This window comes from Microcaecilia unicolor, chromosome 6 (assembly GCF_901765095.1).
Source record: "Microcaecilia unicolor chromosome 6, aMicUni1.1, whole genome shotgun sequence".
In the NCBI taxonomy this organism is placed as follows: Eukaryota; Metazoa; Chordata; class Amphibia; order Gymnophiona; family Siphonopidae; genus Microcaecilia; species Microcaecilia unicolor.
The window spans coordinates 149,779,305-149,798,374 of NC_044036.1; the positions used below are offsets into that span (position 1 = coordinate 149,779,305).

The 19,070-nt window shown below is 42.9% G+C and overlaps 1 protein-coding gene across 26 annotated transcripts in view; it reads left to right on the plus strand.

Moving 5' to 3' along the window:
• The first annotated feature begins 8,134 nt into the window (after positions 1 to 8,134).
• The window catches only part of MAGI1 (membrane associated guanylate kinase, WW and PDZ domain containing 1), a 526,393-nt gene continuing 515,457 nt past the window's right edge, over positions 8,135 to 19,070 (plus strand). For all 26 annotated transcript variants that reach the window (XM_030205202.1, XM_030205208.1, XM_030205204.1 and 23 more), the window contains exon 1: positions 8,135 to 9,102. In XM_030205202.1, coding sequence (XP_030061062.1) covers positions 8,805 to 9,102 — 298 coding nt within the window. In that variant the 5' untranslated portion in view covers positions 8,135 to 8,804. The remainder of the gene's footprint in view (positions 9,103 to 19,070) is intronic.

A 19,070-nucleotide genomic window follows, 5' to 3' on the forward strand; every position in this document is an offset into this window, starting at 1 on the left:
GGGCCCTAAATGTTTATTAAAGGAGTTGGGAAATGGGGTCCTGTTCAGTTCACAAGGGAAGGAGAAATCAAATGCAAAACCAGTCTTTGAACAGAAGAATGTCCTCCCTGGCCTGCTCCTGCAGGACCTCTGCATATACTACAGTGTCCTGGTAAGGCAATACTTTCCCTGGACTCTGGTCTGGTTCCCAGAGTTGTTAATACAGTTCTTAGTACTTCATCAGCCAGCCTGCCTCAGGCCGGATCCAACATTGAAAGCTACAAGGTCCAAGTTAAATTTGGCCTACATGACTGTTGCGGTTCCTTTCCACAGGTACGTGGATGTCCTGAAAACCCCAACTGGCTGGATTCATAGCCGCCGGAGGGGTGACGGGGGGAGGGGGCAACATTCACTGGGCCTGGGCCTCCAGGGGGGCCCGGTGCAGGGGTCTCTCTCTCTCTCTCTCCTGCTCCTGACAGGACCCGGGTGATCACGTCCAGACAGGAGCAGGAGAGAGAAAACTCCAGCGCCGGGCCCCCCTTGCATTGCCTGCCTAGCAGCTGCTGGGCCCTCAGGCTGTGCATCTTCAGTTTTGAGACTGAGCATATGTGACCTGAGGAAAGCAGCCGCAGGGGCAGGCAAGGCTGGGCAGAGGAAGGAGCCATGCTGCCTGCAGCTGGTGGGACCAGTCAAGGTACTTTGGGTGGGCGGGAGGGGTGGGAGAGGGGGCGTCGGCGGCAGTGGCGATGACTGTTTTTTTGGGGGGGTGGCGGTGATGACGATTCTGCCCTGGGCTGGCAGCGGCAGCCATGCCCCGGGCCCGGCTCACTCTTGGTGGCCCTGGCTGGATGTGCCCCAAGGTCTGGGTTGAGCAGGGATTGTCATTCTGTGTTAAAATTGTACAGCGCTGCGTAACCCTGGCAGCTCTTTAGAAATGTTAAGTAGTAGTAGTAAAACCTCTGCCTTATATACTAAGGGGAGGAGTGGAGGAGTGGCCTAGTGGTTAGAGTACCGGTCTTGCAATCCAGAGGTGGCCAGTTCAAAGCCCACTGCTGCTCCTTGTGATCTTGAGCAAGTCACTTAACCCTCCATTGCCTCAGGTACAAAATCAGATTGTGAGCCCTCCTGGGACAGAGAAATATCCAGAGTACCTGAATGTAACTCACCTTGAGCTACTACTGAAAAAGGTGTGAGCAAAAATCTAAATAAATAATACTCCAATCAGGTGCCCTCTAGACTCCTCCATATAGCCACATTGTTCTAGAATTGCCCTCTGGATGCTTAATAGCAAGTCTTTGTGACACAGGTTTTGCAAATCTTCATGTTACTGCCAGCAGAATTATGCTGCCATACTACAAAAGATAATTCATCTGGATTTAGATTGCTCCATAATGCTTTTATTGTGATACATGCTTGTTTAAATTAATTCGATGCCAACTTGTGTCAATTTGTTTCTCAGGGTGGGGGATTCACATAGGAGCAGTTTAAAGAGGTTTCAACATAATGTACTACTATTACTACTATTTAGCATTTCTATAGCGCTACAAAGCGTACGCAGCGCAGCGCAGCGTACTAACTGCAAAGTAATATTTTTATTAGATATCGGCTGGGCTTTATTGAGACGGCCATAGGAATGTATGGGCATCTCTAGCGTTTCGCGCACGCATATTTTTAGCGCGTTCTAAAAATGCTAGTGCCAGGGGCGTAGCCAGATTTTGGCGGGAGGGGGGTCCAGAGCCCGAGGTTAGGGGGCACATTTTAGCCCCCTGGCGCCGCCGAGCTCCCCGCCGCCATTGCCGACATCCCCCCCGCCATTGCCGACACCCCCCGCCACCGCCAGCACCACCACCAACTTTGACCCCCCCTGCCTATGACCCTCTCAACGCCCCACCCGCCGTTGCCCGCCATCGCCTACCTTTGCTGGCGGGGGACCCCAACCCCCGCCAGCCGAAGTCTTCTTCCTTTGTTTGGTTTCTGAGTCTGACGTCCTGCACGATGTCAGACTCACAGAAACAGAACGAAGCCCTCCAGATCACAAGGCTTCGTTCTGTTTCTGTGAGTCTGACATCCTGCACGAAGGAAGAAGACTTCGGCTGGCGGGGATTGGGGTCCCCCGCCAGCAAAGGTAGCAGATGGCGACGGCGGGTTGACGGCAGGAGGGGGGGGGGTTGAGAGGGTCGTTGGTTGGGGGGTTCAGGGCCAAATCTACGGGGGCCCAGGCCCCCGTGGCCCCATAGAAGCAACGCCACTGGCTAGTGCAACTTTGTAAAAGGCACCCATAATTTTTAAAGTGGAAACAGGTCATGCTCATCCACTGCACCTGCTGGACCACCCAAAATTTGCCATCTGCCTATGGCACTGAATATGTGGCAACCTCTCGACGTGTACTTACATGCAGGTATTCAACCACACCATTCTATAACCGCTCTTTTTCGCATGTGTCCTGATCATGGCTGGACAGATCTAATTGGGCTGGAGCGGGGCAACTGCAGTATTTGGGGGATAAGGCCAGTGCTCTGTGGACTTCTGCAGTCTGTGCCCTAAAATGGCAAAAAAGACAGATCAAGATTAGCATGTATCATACCACAAGAATCTATCTCGTTGGCAGATTGGAGGACTGTTGGAATGTAATTGTATTTTACATGCATTGCCTGTCACCTATTATTTCTCTGTGATTACTCTGTGACCTCTGATGTGAATTACTTAGAGAGGTCACACAGCTATGCAACTTCCTGTGGGGGTTACACACAGTAGATGCAGCAGATGCAGCACATGGAGCACATGGAGCTCATGATCTCTCCTAACCTGAGAGGATCTATGGTGGTGTGAGCATCCATTACCATCTAAGCACATGGAAGGAGCTGATAATACAAATGTATAGTAATATGTATATATAAGCCTGTCTGATTATAATCTAACTACAAACTGTGAGTAAACAGATGTTTTGTTACTTCAACTTTAAAGTGACTCAGCAGTGAATTATTCAGGGGTGAATGAGAGAGAGATGAAGAAAGAAATTAACATTTCTAAAGCTGAAGCTGTGTGTGTACTAAAATCTGCTAATTATTTACTACAAATAATCCAACAAAAGGGTTACGGGCCCAGGGCTCAGGAATTGAAAAAGAAGAGAAATATTACCAGGCAGTAAAAAAAAGCCACATTTTTCTCTTAAGTTTTAAAGGAAAGATTCAGTCTGTCTCTCTCTCCCCCCACACAGCAGACAGAAGGCTAAGAAAATGGCTGAGGGAAGAAATTCACCATTTTTCTATTCTCTCAAGGTGCCTAAATTAACTGAGTTTAATTATCGGCAGTGGGAACTAAGATTCATATGTCTCCTTCGAGCAAAAAGATTAAATATATGCTTAGACCAAGACAGAACAGCTGAAAATATGGCTGAATGGGACAATGCAAACTATTATGTGAAGTGCATGCTTTTGGAAGCTCTCTCAGAGAAACAAGCCATATTAGTGGAGGGAAAAGATACACCAAAGGACATTTTATATAAACTGAGAACTATGTATGCAACTACATATGCAAAGCAGCAACCAATTTGGTTGGCAGAGTTGAATGAAACCAAATTAAGGGATAAAAGTAAATGTAATGATCACATTATGCATCTTATGTCTTCATTTCAAAAGTTAGAACTTTCTGGAATTCCCATGTGTGATGCATTGAAAAGAGCATTTCTTTTTACCTCACTATCAAAGAAGTTTGATGTTTTTAGGTCTGTAAATGAGGCCATTGAAGGGCAATCTTTTGAACAGGCAACATCAAAACTAAGGCAGGAATGCATAATAAATGATTCTGAGGAGATGTGTTCTCAAAGTCAGTCAGAGAGAAATGAAACAAATTTCTTGGCAAAGAACAGAGGAAGGCGGAGCTATGGGAAAACTCCACCCAAGGGCAAGCTGATTTGCTACTCATGTGGAAAGGAGGGACATGTATCTAAATGGTGTAAGGAAACACAAAACACTCCCTCTAGCTCACCTAAGCCAATGGAACTAAAGAATTTTCAAACCAGGAAATGTATGAAGGACAAAGATAAACACAAGGGCTTTCTAATGGCAGAAAAATCTTTGACTATGGTAAATAATAATTCAAATGAAAGTACTTGGATTTTGGATTCGGGGAGCACATGCCATTTAACCAATTGTAAAGATTTCTTTCAGGAAATGTGTCCAGAGGAAGGTATTCTTAAAACTGCAAACGCAGGGACTGCTAAGATCCAAGCAAAAGGTATTGGATTCTTAAAATGCAAAGTGTCTAATGAAGTTAAAGAAATTCCTGTAAGTGATGTCTTGTATATTCCCCAAGCAGTTTGTAATATGCTTAGTGTATCTACATTAGATAAGAAGGGATTTGCGATTCATTTTGAAAACAGTAAGTGCACAATCTCTAAAAATGATGAAGTGTATGCTGAAGCTTTTATGCATAATGATGTTTATAAGCTGAACATTTCAGGTGAAGCCTCACATATGGCGCAAGTAAGGAAGAATGATGGTAAATGTAGTCTGGAAATCTGGCATCGCCGCCTGGGACATCGTGATTCTAAGGTGATCCAGGATCTTTACAGTAAGCAACTAGCCACAGGCATTCAGATAAGTGCAAATGCTGGTAAAATGGAGAAATGCATAGACTGTGTTACTCAAAAAGGTGTGAGACCCTCATTTCCTGCATACACAGGAAATAGGAGTAATAAAGTGCTGGACTTAATACACAGTGACTTATGTGGACCGTTTAATATCCCATCATTGGGAAATAACAGATTTGTGCTAATATTCTTGGATGATTTCTCTAGATATTGTGTGGCCTATTTGCTGAAAGAAAAAAGTCAAGTCACAGACATGCTGAAGAAATACGTAGCCATGGTGAGAAATAAATTTGAAAGAAAACCAAAGGTTCTTCAGACCGACAATGGTGGTGAGTTCACTTCACAAAGCATGCGCACATTTCTAGAACAAGAAGGCATTCAACATATCACAACAGTAGCTTATACACCAGAGCAAAATTCTGTTGCAGAGAGAAAATTTAGGTCAATTGTGGAAATGACCAGATGTATGCTGTCAGATAGCAATCTCCCTAAAAGACTATGGGGGGAAGCAATTCTCACAGCAGTGTACCTACAAAACAGAATGCCAACTAAAGGCGCTGAGCGCACACCACATGAGACATGGCATGGTAGGAAGCCAAACCTGTCACACATAAGGACATTTGGAAGTACAGCATATGCTCATATACCAAAGCAAAGAAGGCATAAGCTGGATTCCACAACACAAAGGGGCATTTTAGTTGGCTATGCTCCAGGACACAAAGGATATAGAATTTTGAATCTGAAAACTGGCATTGTTGGCATAAGACATGTTACATATTTTGATGAAAACAAAAGGGTTGATAAAGGCTGGATTATCCCAGATGAGCCTTATCATCCAGAATATGAAACTAGAACCATAATAGACATGCCAGTGTATATAAATGCCATACCAAGGCAGATGTCTGAAAGCAACTCATCTGTATCTAACGAGGAACAGGCAGAGGAAGCAGACACAGAAAGGATCATTGAAGAAGACAGTACAGTTGGAGAAGGGGAATCAATTGGAGAAGGACTCTCAGATTTAGAGGATGCGGAAAGGTCAGACCAACCTGTTGTCAGACGCTCATCCAGGGAAAACAAAGGTGTTCCACCCCCAAGACTGTCTTACCTAACAAAGTCAGCAGAAGCTCAAGAGCCCTTAACATGGGATGAGATTGAGAAAATGCCAGCAGAAGAAGCTGCTGAATGGCATAAAGCTGCACAAGAAGAAATTGATGCATTGGATAAAAATAATACTTGGATTCTTACAAAATTACCTCCTGGCAAGAAAGCTATAGGATGCAAATGGGTATTCAAGTTAAAAAGGAATGCACAAGGAAAAGTGGAAAGGTATAAAGCCAGATTAGTGGCAAAGGGATATCTTCAAAAATATGGAGAAGATTTTGATGAAGTGTTTGCACCTGTAGTGAAACACACGACAATAAGAACACTTCTGAGCATTGCAGTCTCAAAAGGCATGCAAGTCAACCACATTGATGTGAAAACAGCGTTTCTTCACGGAGATATAACTGAAGACTTGTACATGGAACAGCCAACAGGTTTCATAAATACAAAACAAAGACAGCTAGTGTGTAAATTAAACAAAGGTCTTTATGGATTAAAGCAAAGTGCAAAATGTTGGAATGATAAATTGCATGAAATATTGACAAATTTAGGATTTAAACAAGGTGAAGCAGATAAATGCTTGTACACTAGGTGCACAAATGGACAATATGCATACATTTTAGCTTTTGTTGATGATCTGCTCATTGCAAGCAAAAGTGAGCAAGAGTACAAGGACATTGTAAAGTGTTTAAACCAGAATGTTGAGATAAAAGAACTTGGTAATGTGTCATACTATCTTGGTATAGAAATTGAGAAACAAAATGATGGTTCTTATCTTCTAAGCCAGAAGCAGAAAATAAATGAGCTTATTGAAAGTTTAGGTATGCAAGATGCCCAAGTTGTAAGCACTCCCATGATCACTGATTTTCTGAAGGATGAAACAGTAAGAGAACCTTTACCAGATAACATCCAATATAGATCAGCCATAGGTAAGCTTTTATATCTAACTACCACATACAGGGCTGATATAGCAAATGCAGTAGGAATTTTGAGCAGAAGGGTCAGCTCACCTACCAAATCAGATTGGACTGCAGTTAAAAGGATGGTAAGGTATTTAAAGGGTACCATTGATTGTAAATTAAAGGTTTCAGCCAATAGTAATCCAAAACTAATATGTTACTGTGATTCAGATTGGGCAGGGGATCATTCTGATTATAAATCCACAAGTGGATATGTGTTTATGTATGGAAATGTACAAATTTCATGGGCCAGTCATAAACAAAGTATTGTGAGTTTGTCTTCTACAGAAGCTGAATATGTGGCCGTATCGGAAGCGTGCAGAGAACTGATGTGGATTGAAAAACTTTTGCTGGATTTTGGAATAGCTGAACAGAGACCAATCCAGATAATGGAAGATAATCAGAGCTGCATCCGACTGTCACAGAATGACAAGGTTCAGTCACGCACCAAGCACATCGCAACGAAATACCACAACGTGCGAGAGTTGGTGAAAGAAGGGGTCATCAGTCTACACTATTGTCACACCAGTGAGATGACAGCTGACATCATGACCAAACCGTTACCCAGAGAACATTTTGTGAATCTGCGTATAAAGCTTGGACTTTGTATGAATAAATAATTGCATGACAGTTATGCATGAGAAGGGGTTTGTTGGAATGTAATTGTATTTTACATGCATTGCCTGTCACCTATTATTTCTCTGTGATTACTCTGTGACCTCTGATGTGAATTACTTAGAGAGGTCACACAGCTATGCAACTTCCTGTGGGGGTTACACACAGTAGATGCAGCAGATGCAGCACATGGAGCTCATGATCTCTCCTAACCTGAGAGGATCTATGGTGGTGTGAGCATCCATTACCATCTAAGCACATGGAAGGAGCTGATAATACAAATGTATAGTAATATGTATATATAAGCCTGTCTGATTATAATCTAACTACAAACTGTGAGTAAACAGATGTTTTGTTACTTCAACTTTAAAGTGACTCAGCAGTGAATTATTCAGGGGTGAATGAGAGAGAGATGAAGAAAGAAATTAACATTTCTAAAGCTGAAGCTGTGTGTACTAAAATCTGCTAATTATTTACTACAAATAATCCAACAAAAAATCCAACAAGGACTGCTGTCATCTACTATGTTACTACGGTATACTACACTTACAAAACGCTTTTAGCAAATGACCCACTGACCGAAGTGCTAATGCTTTAGTTTCAGTAGCCGTCTCCTCCTCGTCTGGCCTCAGCTCAAATGCGCGCCTGCCCCTCCCCCTCCGCAGCTTCTCACAGACCCTTCCCACCCCCTCTCGCGCTCCCTCACAGGCTCGCGCCCCCAGGCTCCGGTTGGGAATTTGGCGACGGCCCCTGTGGGGGTTGCTAGGAGACGTTCTAGGGGCGGGGCGGACCGGCTGGGGGCGTTGCCGGGCCGGAGGGGAGGCGGGGACTAAGCACCGGCGGCTGGAAGTGGAGGAGCCGTTCGTTACCGACCGTCTTTGTGCGCCGTCCGCTGCAAATACCGACAGAGTCGCTTTTCTCGCCCCTCCCCGGTACGTGAGGAGTGACGGGGGCGCTACCAAGCCGGCTTGCTCTTCTTCGCGCCTCCCTGCCGAGAACAAGTTCCCCTCTCTCCTCGGGCAAGGACAGCGGAACAAGCAATGCCTTGGCCGGGGGCTGGGCCCCTCCCCCTCCGCCCCGGTACGCGGGCAGGATCGCAGCTCTGATGTCCGAGGTGGATAAAGTACTTTCCCGTTCCTTTTTCTTTTCTTTTTTTTCACTCTCTTGCCTACCCGGAAAGGGCGACCAGTGCCTGTCTTTCGTCTTCGGGAAGTGCTGCCAGGGTTTTGTTTGCCATCGCTGGGTGATACAGCCGGATAACTTGGGTTTACCTGGAGGAGAAGTTTTCTGGTTGCATACGAGTCAAACGAAACGACCCGAAAGAATGCGGTGAATAGAAATTAAAAGAGCTACGAGCTGCAAAAAAGAACCACAAAAACCAAAGGGAATCGGGCCCCTTCCCCCGAACTTTGCTTTTGTGATGGCTTGAGTGCGCGCTACAAAAGGAAAGTTAGACTTTTTGTTGTTCTGTATTTGATCCGGGCTTTTGAAATAATTTTCTATGAAACAGCTGATTGTTGCTGCTGCTCCATGACTTGCATTCCTTTGTAATCGGCATGGCTAAAGTGATCCAAAAGAAAACTCACTGGACGACTAAAGTGCATCAGTGCTTGGTGAGCAGGGGCTCCGAGGGTGAGCTCAGTTTGCCAGTCCTGGGTGGAGCAGAGCATGGCCAGTTTCCATATCTGGGACCGGTGGAGGATGAAACGCTGCATTTCAACGATGGCAAATTAGTTGGAGGAGAGCTGATCCTGGAGGTGGCCGGGACTCCGGTGTCAGGCTTACCTCGTTATGACGTTCTGGAAGTCGTCAAGAACAGCAAGGAGCCCATCCCTATCAAAGCCGTAAGACAAGGTAAGCAAGCCAAGGGGGGTTTCCTCGTGCAAAACTGCGGACGACTGTGGGAATGAAGGATTAGTTATCTGGCAATTGCTGGCAGTTCTGTATAAACAAGGCACGAAGTTCACTCGTGTGCAACTTATTTATCAAACATATGGTACAGAACATTTTGGCTGGATGACAGATCCTACCTAGTGTTGATACGATTTATTTATTTATTTGGATTTTGCTCACACCTTTTTCAGTAGTAGGTCAAGGTGAGTTACATTCAGATACGCTGGATATTTCTCTGTCCCAGGAGGGCTCACAATCTAAGTTAGAGATACTGGTTCGCCAAGTGACTGTTTTTGTGTGCATTTGATTCTTATAGTCTCTCTGTAATCCACACAGAAGACAGAATTTAAGAAAATGAAATAGTGGTAACTGTGAAAGAAAATACACAGTGCCCCAGTGGAATCTTGAACTAGTGAGCTATGTAGGTGGTACAACACATCTCCAGAGCTGTCACCCAATAATTGAGCCCTCCGGACATCCAGAGGAAGATCCTGGCTCTTTCTCATACAGATGTTAGTAGTTCTGTTTCTCCAGGGTGTTTTTTTTTTTTTTTTTTTTTGGGGGGGGGGGGGGGGGGTCACAGGCTAAGGGAAGAGAATAAGAATTTTGTACCACGTAAATACTCTTCTCCTCTTCACAACTATCAGCTACCGAATAGGCCAGCTTCACCGGGATGTCCTGTCTCTATAATTTTCACTAGTGCTTGGTTTTCTGTTTCCTGTTGGATTTTTTCTGGTGAGAACATAGTCCAGCAATGATTAACAGACCTGCTTTTGGGAAGTAAGCTGTTTTTAGCTCGGTCACAAAAAAAAAAAAAAGCTTTTGCAAAGATCATTATTTTCCAGAAAAATGACTTACCCTTTTCAGTTTATGGTGAGCTAAAGTAATGAACCCAAAAAATGCAGTAAGGATGTTTTTGATTGATTTATTCGAGCAGAGGGTAGGGTGGATCTCTGTTGTGATTGAACTTAACGCTTTTAACATTTTTTACCATCCATGAGTTTTTAGTTTGCTTTAAACACAATAAAGATGATGGTGAAAAGGCAATTCTGTAAGCAATTCTAAGCCTGCAACAGTTTTGAGGTTTAACAGCAGAGCTGTTTAGTAAAACGCTTTGATCTGGTAACTGATGCTTTTGGGAAGGCAATATAAATATTTCAGTGTGACCCCAGTGGAATTTCCTGGTAAATTCAGGGTTGGAGTACTTAAAATGTAGCAGGCTTATTTTATGTTAAACAACTTTCCCAAATCTTCCAGCTGTCTTCAAAAAGAATAGAACAAGAGATCTGACGTGTATATTGTAGGCGTTATGTACAAAACAAAGATAAATTATCATTTAAAAAATCCTTATTAAGTTAAACTGCACAATAGATATATCTTTTAGTGTTTTGTTCTTTCTTTAAATAGGAAATTTCTGTGCTGGTGAGAGGAAGGAACTCCATAATATTTCAGGTTTTGTAGTTCTGCAAGATGACAGAAATATCCTTTAAGTGAAAAGGGCATTTTGTATCTGTGTATAGACATTTAGCAGGCTTCCAGAACAGGCTTGTTTAAATGGCATGCACTTTTCAGTTTCAGGATTTTAAAATGAGCCAGGAAATTGTTGCTGTACGTTGTGAAGGTAATATGATTGGGAGAGTTCAGAAATGCATATACTGTAATAATAAACTGGAACACCTGTTGAGTTGCATAATGAAACATTCATACCTTTCTTTCCCTTAGGTTCCCCAGCAAAGGGTTTAAATTAATTCCAGATAACAAATATAACCTGTTAGGTCTTGGCATTTTGGATTTCTTAAGCAAAACGTTTGTGGCTGAAAATAAGATACGATGATACTTCGCTGATAAACGTATGTATCAAGTTGACAGTAAATTCTGTACATTTAAGAACTTTTAAAAACCATAGTTATATGCCACAAAACAGACCCAGTCTGAGCGATGCAGTTTACATAATTACATACATAATAAACACATAAAAGTAATTAATAAAACAAGTCCTGTACCAGGTCACTCATTTTGAAAGTAGTCAATATATTCAGCAAATAGTACCCTAAAAGGAGTTCCCCCAAAATTCTATGTGGCACCCAGAGTTAGGCATGCAGTTTGGACATGCAGTTACAGAATAAGATCAGTTGCAAGTGCAACATAATTAATTGGCAATAGGTACCAATAATTGGCATTAGCAAGCACTAATTGGCACAAATTTGCCATTGTGCAGGTAACAGATTTAGGAACATGGCCTAGGAGTGGAGGAGTAGCCTAGTGGTTAGTGCAGTGGACATTGATCCTGGGGAACTGAGTTCGATTCCCACTGCAGCTCCTTGTGACTGTGGGCAAGTCACTTAACCCTCCATTGCCCCAGGTACAAAATAAGTACCTGGTGTAAACCGCTTTGAATGTAGTTGCAAAAACCTCGGAAAGGCGGTATATCAAGTCCCATTTCCCCTTTCCCTATTTGAGATTCTACATGGAATGTTGCTAGTGGAGGAGTTACCTAGTGATTAGTGCAGTGGACTGATCCTGGGGAACTGGGTTCGATTCCCATTGCAGGTCCTTGTGACTCTGGGCAAGTCACTTAACCCTCCATTGCCCCTGGTACAAAATAAGTACCTGAATATATGTAAACTGCTTTGAATGTAGTTGCAAAAAAAAAAAAAAACCTCAGAAAGGCGGTATATCAAGTCCCATTTCCCTTTCCCTTCCCTAACTTATCTTGCACACAAATGCGAAGGGGATTTTAATGTGGGAGAAGCATCAGCATGTCGGAGGTGTTCCCTGCTGTTCTTGCGTGCACTTTATAGTATAGTTGCATTTATTATTATTATTATTATTACATTTGTACCCCGCGCTTTCCCACTGTAAAATTTCTGGTAATGGGCGATATGGTGATCTAAACACAATGTCCGCCAGTGAAGACCAAAATATATGACTTCTCAAAAAATGGGAAAAATGTCTCATACACTCCTGTGGCAACACTCTCACTTTTCAGGTGCACACAGTGCAAAAAGTAATCATTTATTTATGTATTTTATTTGTTGCATTTGTATCCCACATTTCCCACCAATTTGCAGGCTCAATGTGGCTTACATTGTGCCGTAATGGCGATCGCTATTTCCGGATAGAGAAATACAAGTGGTATTGCATTAAGGTGCATAAATGGTAAAGTAGAACACAAAGTGGTATTGCATTGAAGTTCCTAAATGATAAAGTGAATTATAGAATAAGTTAGACAATCAACTATAGAAAGTTCATTTCCGGTATGTGAAATAAAGTGGTAGTGCATATTGCGTAATTTTCATTAGTAGCACATAGGTTATCAGTCTAGTGTGGAGATTTCGCTTTTGTCTAGTTCATGTAGAGTCTAGTTGTCTAGTATTTAGGATGGATCATTATGATATGCCTTTTTGAACAGTTTGGTTTTCAGTAGTTTTCGGAAGATTGTTAGGTAGTGCATTGTTTTTATGATCTTTGGTAGTGCATTCCAAAGTTGCGCGCTTATGTAGGAGAAGCTGGATGCATATGTGGATTTATATTAAAGTCCTTTGCAGCTGGGATAGTGGAGATTCATGAATGTGCGTGCTGATCTTTTTGTGTTCCTAGTTGGCAAGTCTATGAGGTCTGACATATAGACCGGGCTTCATCGTAAACTATTTTGTGGACCAGGGTGCAAACTTTGAACGCAATTCGTTCTTTTAGTGGGAGCCAGTGTAGTTTTTCTCTTAGGGGTTTGGTGCTTTCGTATTTTGTTTTTCCAAATATGAGTCTAGCTGCTGTGTTTTGGGCAGCTTGGAGTTTCTTAATGATTTGTTCTTTGCATCCGGCATAGATAGCATTGCAGTAGTCTAGGTTGCTTAGCACCATTGATTGTACCAGGCTGCGGAATATTTCCCTTGGGAAGAAAGGTTTTATTCTTTTGAGTTTCCACATTGAGTGGAACATTTTCTTTGCTGTATTTTTTGCATGGCTTTCAAGTGTGAGATTTCGGTCAATTGTAACTCGGAGAATTTTCAGACTGTCTGAAACAGGAAGGGTGTATAGTCTGGGGTGTTTATGGTGGTGGGTTTGTTCGTGTTATATTGTGAGGAGAGAATGAGACATTGTGTTTTTTTCTGCGTTTAGCTTTAGTTGGAATGCATCCGCCCATGAATTCATTATTTGGACGCTGTGTTTGATTTCATTTGTGATTTCAGTTAGATCGTCTTTGAATGGGATGTAGATTGTGACATCGTCTGCATAGACATAAATCATAGACATAAAAAAAACCCTTAGATGCTTTTTTTTGTTTTTTAAATATGCAAAAAAATGTATAAAAATATATATGTAATTACATTCTTCACTTTTGAACGCCCAAACTGACAGCAAGAATTCAAATCACTTATCTTAACCTGCTGTCCAGTTCAAATGAAGGGTGGTACTTCCTTGCTTCCAGAAACACTGTCATGCAGTCCCATAAGAGTAGTGGTATTTCACTAAGGGTTTTTTTTATTTGTGTCTATGATTACATTTTACGCTGTGTGCACCTGAAAAGTGAGAGTGTTGCCACAGGAATGTATGAGACATTTTCCCCATTTTTTGAGAAGTCATATATTTTGGTCTTCACTGGCGGACATTGTGTTGTTTAACTGCTATTCTTATTGGTGAAGTTGATCTTTTGTGTGGATTCATACACAGTATGGTGATCTGCCATCTTGTTGGCTTCTTCGGTATGTGTGGGTCCGGGATGCTTTGAGAACTGTCAATTGACTCTTAATGTGTCAAAAACCGAAATACTGTTGGTTACAAATGAATCTCTTGTTCAATTCCAACTGAAATTGTGTTATCTAATACTGTTATTAAGATTTCTTCAGTGGTGAAAAATTTGGGGGTTTTGGATTCCACAGTGTCCTTTTCAACCCAGGTCCAATCTGTGGTTAAGAAGTCCTTTTTTAAGTTATGTTTGATTGATCTCGCAAAGTGACTTTCAACAAGTCTTGCAGAGTTTAATTTTGTCGGGCCTGGATTATTGTAATATTGGTTATGTTGGATTGCCTGCAGTGCATATTCATTTTTTGCAGGTTGTGATGAATTCTACAGACCGCTTGTTGTGTGGTTTGTCCAAACATGAACATGTTTCTCCTTTCCTTCAGAAATTGCGATGGCTATCTGTACCATAAGTACATAAGTAATGCCACACTGGGAAAAGACCAAGGGTCCATTGAGCCCAGCATCCTGTCCACGGCAGCGGCCAATCCAGGCCACGGGCACCTGGCAAGTTTCCCAAACGTACAAACATTCTATACATGTTATTCCTGGAATTGTGGATTTTTCCCAAGTCCATTTAGTAGTGGTTCATGGACTTGTCCTTTAGGAAACCGTCTAACCCCTTTTTAAACTCTGCTAAGCTAACCACCTTCACCACGTTCTCCGGCAACGAATTCCAGAGTTTAATTATGCGTTGGGTGAAGAAAAATTTTCTCTGATTTGTTTTAAATTTAGTACACTGTAGTTTCATCGCATGCCCCCGGGTCTAGTATTTTTGGAAAGCGTGAACAGACACTTCACATCCCCCTGTTCCACTCCACTCATTATTTTATATATCTCTATCATGTCTCCCCTCAGCCGTCTCTTCTCCAAGTTGAAAATCCCTAGCCTCCTTAGTCTTTCTTCATAGGGAAGTCGTCCCATCCCCGCTATCATTTTAGTCGCCCTTCGCTGCACTTTTTCCAATTCTACTATATCTTTCTTGAGATGTGGCAACCAGAATTGAACACAATACTCAAGGTGCGGTCAGATGAGGTTTAAACTTTTAGTGATGGTGCATCAGAGTCTATATCGGAAATCGTCACAATACTTATTGGATTGTCTTCATTGGAATCATCCAAAACGGGCTTCTCTCTCTCAGAACTCTTATACATTGGAAGTGCCTGGTTTTTGGCTCGCTCGACTGGAATACACAAGAAGGAGGATTTATTCTATAGCGGGTCCAGTGGAGTGGAATAAACTATCAGTTACCCTCAGGAGGCAGAAGAACTTGGTTCTGTTTAAGAAACTATTAAAACAGCATTTTGTCATGCAGGCTCGGAGCTGATTTCAGTATAATGTGGACACAGCGTTGTGACAAGTCTGATTTTATTTTTTGTGTGTATGTTTGAAATTTGATGTGATTTTATTATGTGTGTATATTTTATTTTATTTTTTGCATTTGTATCCCACATTTTCCCACCTTTTTGCAGGCTCAATGTGGCTTACATTATGCCGTAATGGCGATCGCCATTTCCGGAATGAGAAATACGAAGTATTGTTACATTAAAGTTCATAAATGTTAAGGTAAATTATAAAATAAGTTGGATAAACAGTTCATTTCAGACATAAGAGATAAAGGGGTAATGCCTTAATGTTCATTGGTGACAAATTGATGCAGTCAGGTGTAAAGAATTTGGCTTTATCTGGTTCTGATAGAGTTTTGATGTAGGTAGTTTATGATGGTTCATTATGGTATGTCTTCTTGAACAGGTTGGTCTTTAGTAACTTCCGGAAGGCTGTTAAGTCGTGCATTATTTTTAAGGCCTCTGGTAGTGCATTCCACAGTTGTGTGCTGATGTTGTGCTCCAATCTGGATAACAGCAGAATATAAATGTTAAATAAATGAAAAATAAAGTTTGGCGCACAACTCTGCCACTATTAACCAAAGCCAACTCTGCCATTATTCAGCCAAAACTGAATCTGCACCTGAAATTTGAATTTACAGTTACCCCTCCCCTCACCCCCTGACAAACCCATAGGCCCTCCGTTGGCCTACCTTTAGAAGTCTTGGTGTTCTGGTGGTCTCTTCGGGGCAGGAATGATCCCCAGGCACTCCAGTCCATGCCTGCTCTTTAGTCAACATGGCTGCCATGACCTCCTGCGGCAGTCTCGAGAATCTGCCACAGGAAATCACAGCAGCTGTGATGACTGGGGATTGTTCCTGTTATGAAGAGGCTACTCGATCACCAGGGCTTCTAAAGGTAGGCCTGGGGAGGGCCTTTGAGTGGTACCATGGCGGGGCAGGCACAGAGTGGTCATGTTGTGGTCACGAGGGAGGGAGAAGGCAAACAGAGGCCACCACTAGACCACCAGGGTGCGTTAAGCTACATTTTGGGGAGGGCACCTTGAAGCCTGCTCATTAGCCCACCCGCCCAGAAACCCAGACAAACGGGCAGGCTGGAAAAAAACACCTGGACCCCAGACAGTCCCCTGAAAAGGAGGACATGTCTTGGGAAATCCGGACGTATAGAAACCCTAGCCATGTCCATGGCTGGTGTAACTGACATCATTCTAGAAGTTGCATAATATTTGGCACACCTCTTACCTGCCCATACCCCTCTCATCCCATGCACATGCCCCCTTAAAGTTAAACGCCATTGATTTTTAGCACTAAGTTTATAAAATGACTAAGTGCAGCTAAACACAAAACATCAAATTATTGCCAATTAGCATCAATTAACTTCAAGTATTGCTGGTGCTAATTAGCACCTAATTTACCAGTTACACCTGTAACTGCCAGTTTTCTGTAACCCTATTTGTGTAATTTTGTGTGCAAAGTACAGAAAGATCCTAGAATTAGGGAGGGTATTAGTGGCAGGGAAGAAAAAGACCACAGAGCGTGAAACCTGTGCCTGCTTAGGAAATGGTATCTAATCGGCAAAGTAGGTGGAACTGAGCGGTCTTTATTTTCCAACGTCACCTGTTTTTGTCTCTGACAAGGAAAATAAAAACAATAAAATCCAGAGCTTTCATTTTCTCTGCATTAAGGACTCTGCCACTGGGGATGAAAAGTCCAAAGGAGACTGCAGTGATCTTTATAACAAGGCTATATAAAGGCTAGCCATAATAAAACTATGGTCTTGTTTCTCATACTGTGTGACTTTTATGTGACAGTTTTTAAACTCCTTTGGATCAAAGTCATTGCTGCTTTTCAAAGCAAAAGATGGTGCCTACTTTTGCTCTGAAACTTGACATAGGTACAGAGGTCAAGTGGACATTTGCATGTGATTTTTTTTCATGGAAACAGTGGTAGATACATGGAATGCCCTCCCACGGGAGGTGATGGAGATGAAAACAGTAATGGAATTCAAATATGCATGGGATAAACGCAAAGGAATCCTGTTTAGAAGGCATGGTTCCGCGGAATCTTAGCGTAGATTGGGTGGCGATGCTGGTAATTGGGAAACAAAATAGGAGCTGGGCAGACTTCTACGGTCTATGCCCTGATTGTGACTGAATAGATAGGGGTGGGCTGGAGTGTAAATTTTAAGGGGCTTCAATGTTAGCTTCAGAACTTTTAGTATGAGAAGAGTGCTGGGCAGACTTCTACGGTCCGTGCCCTGAAAATGGCAAGGACAAATCAAACTCAGGTATACATATAAAGTATCACATACCATGTAAAATGAGTTTGTCTTGTTGGGCAGACTGGATGGACCATTCAGGTCTTTATCTGCCGTCATTTACTATGTTACTATGTGTGTTGCATGGGTTCTTGTTTAAATAGATTAGAAAATTCAGCCTAGATATGGTGTTTTCCTTCTTGACCTGTAATGGGAACAATTTCTCTAAATGCTGCAAAAAGTATGTGCACAGTGGAATAACGTGCATATTTTAGACAGGGAGCATGATTTTCAGATAGCTAATTATCACTTTTTGTTTTTGTCTCTGTAAATGGCTTTGAAAATAGTCTTCTACAGCTGTGCATGTTTTTTTTTTTTTTTGAACCCACTGTTTCCTCCTGCTCGCTAGAGTTTCCAGCTTAGTCAGAACTAAGGCTTAGTTTTTGTATCATGAGCCTTTCTTTTCAGGCATTCTTTGAAATCTTTTCCAAAATCATATTAATACGGTTGTTGCAGTGAAAATCCACACACACCAAGGCTGCTTCCAGAACTGGACAGACATAAGCCAAAAACATCACCTACTGGCTTCCTGATGACTAACTTCCTGCACAGGTGCTATAGATGTTTCCTCCACAGCGCCCCCAGTCCTTGTTGACACAGGAAGTAGAAGACCTGAGCCATAATTCCAACCTGTATTACTTGTCGAGTTATCGAATTCTTATGTAGTACTATAGGGCTGAGGTTAGAATTACCATATGTCCGGATTTACCCGGACATGTCCTCTTTTTGAGGACATGTCCGAGCAACTGGGCAGGTTTTGCCAATCTGCCCATTTGCCTGGATTTCTGGACAAACGGGCAGATTGCTAGCCTCCCCTTACTTACTACTGCCCTGGTGGTCTAGTGACCTCTTCCGCCTTCGGGGCAGGAAATAGCCCCCTCTTTCCTGCCCGGAGTGCTGCCCTTCATGCATCCTTTCTGTTGTTGATCTCGGCGCCGATTCAAAATGGCCACCGAGAGTTGAAGTGACCTCGCGAGACTTCAACTCTCGGCGGCCATTTTGAATCTGCGCCGAGATCAGCAACAGGAAGGATGCATGCAGGGCAGCGCTCCGGGCAGGAAAGAGGGGGCTATTTCCTGCCCTGAAGAGGTCACTAGACCACCAGGGCAGTAGTAAGGTAAGGGGAGGGGGTGACGGGGGGTGTGACAGGGGGGAGGGGAAAATGTGATGGGGCGGAGTGAGGGTGAGAAAGGGGGCAGAGCGAGAGCATGAAAGGGGGTGGGTTTGTGTGGTGGGGCGGGGCATGTGTCCTCCTTTTTGGGGGACAAAATATGGTAACCCTAGCTGAGGTACCCACTCATGGAACTTTCTGCAACTGAGGGGCCCTTCTACTAAATTATAAAAATTTCTAGTTAATACAGCTTAAGGTGGAAATTTACCACATTGTAGCTGCAAATTTAACGTGTCCCCTAGTGGGGGAGTTCCCACTGTGTTTCTAATGCAGGCTGTGTGTTAACATTTCTGTTAATCCAGGTGGGACACCAAAAGCTGAGTAGGTAAAATCTTTATTGCCAATGACCAGATATA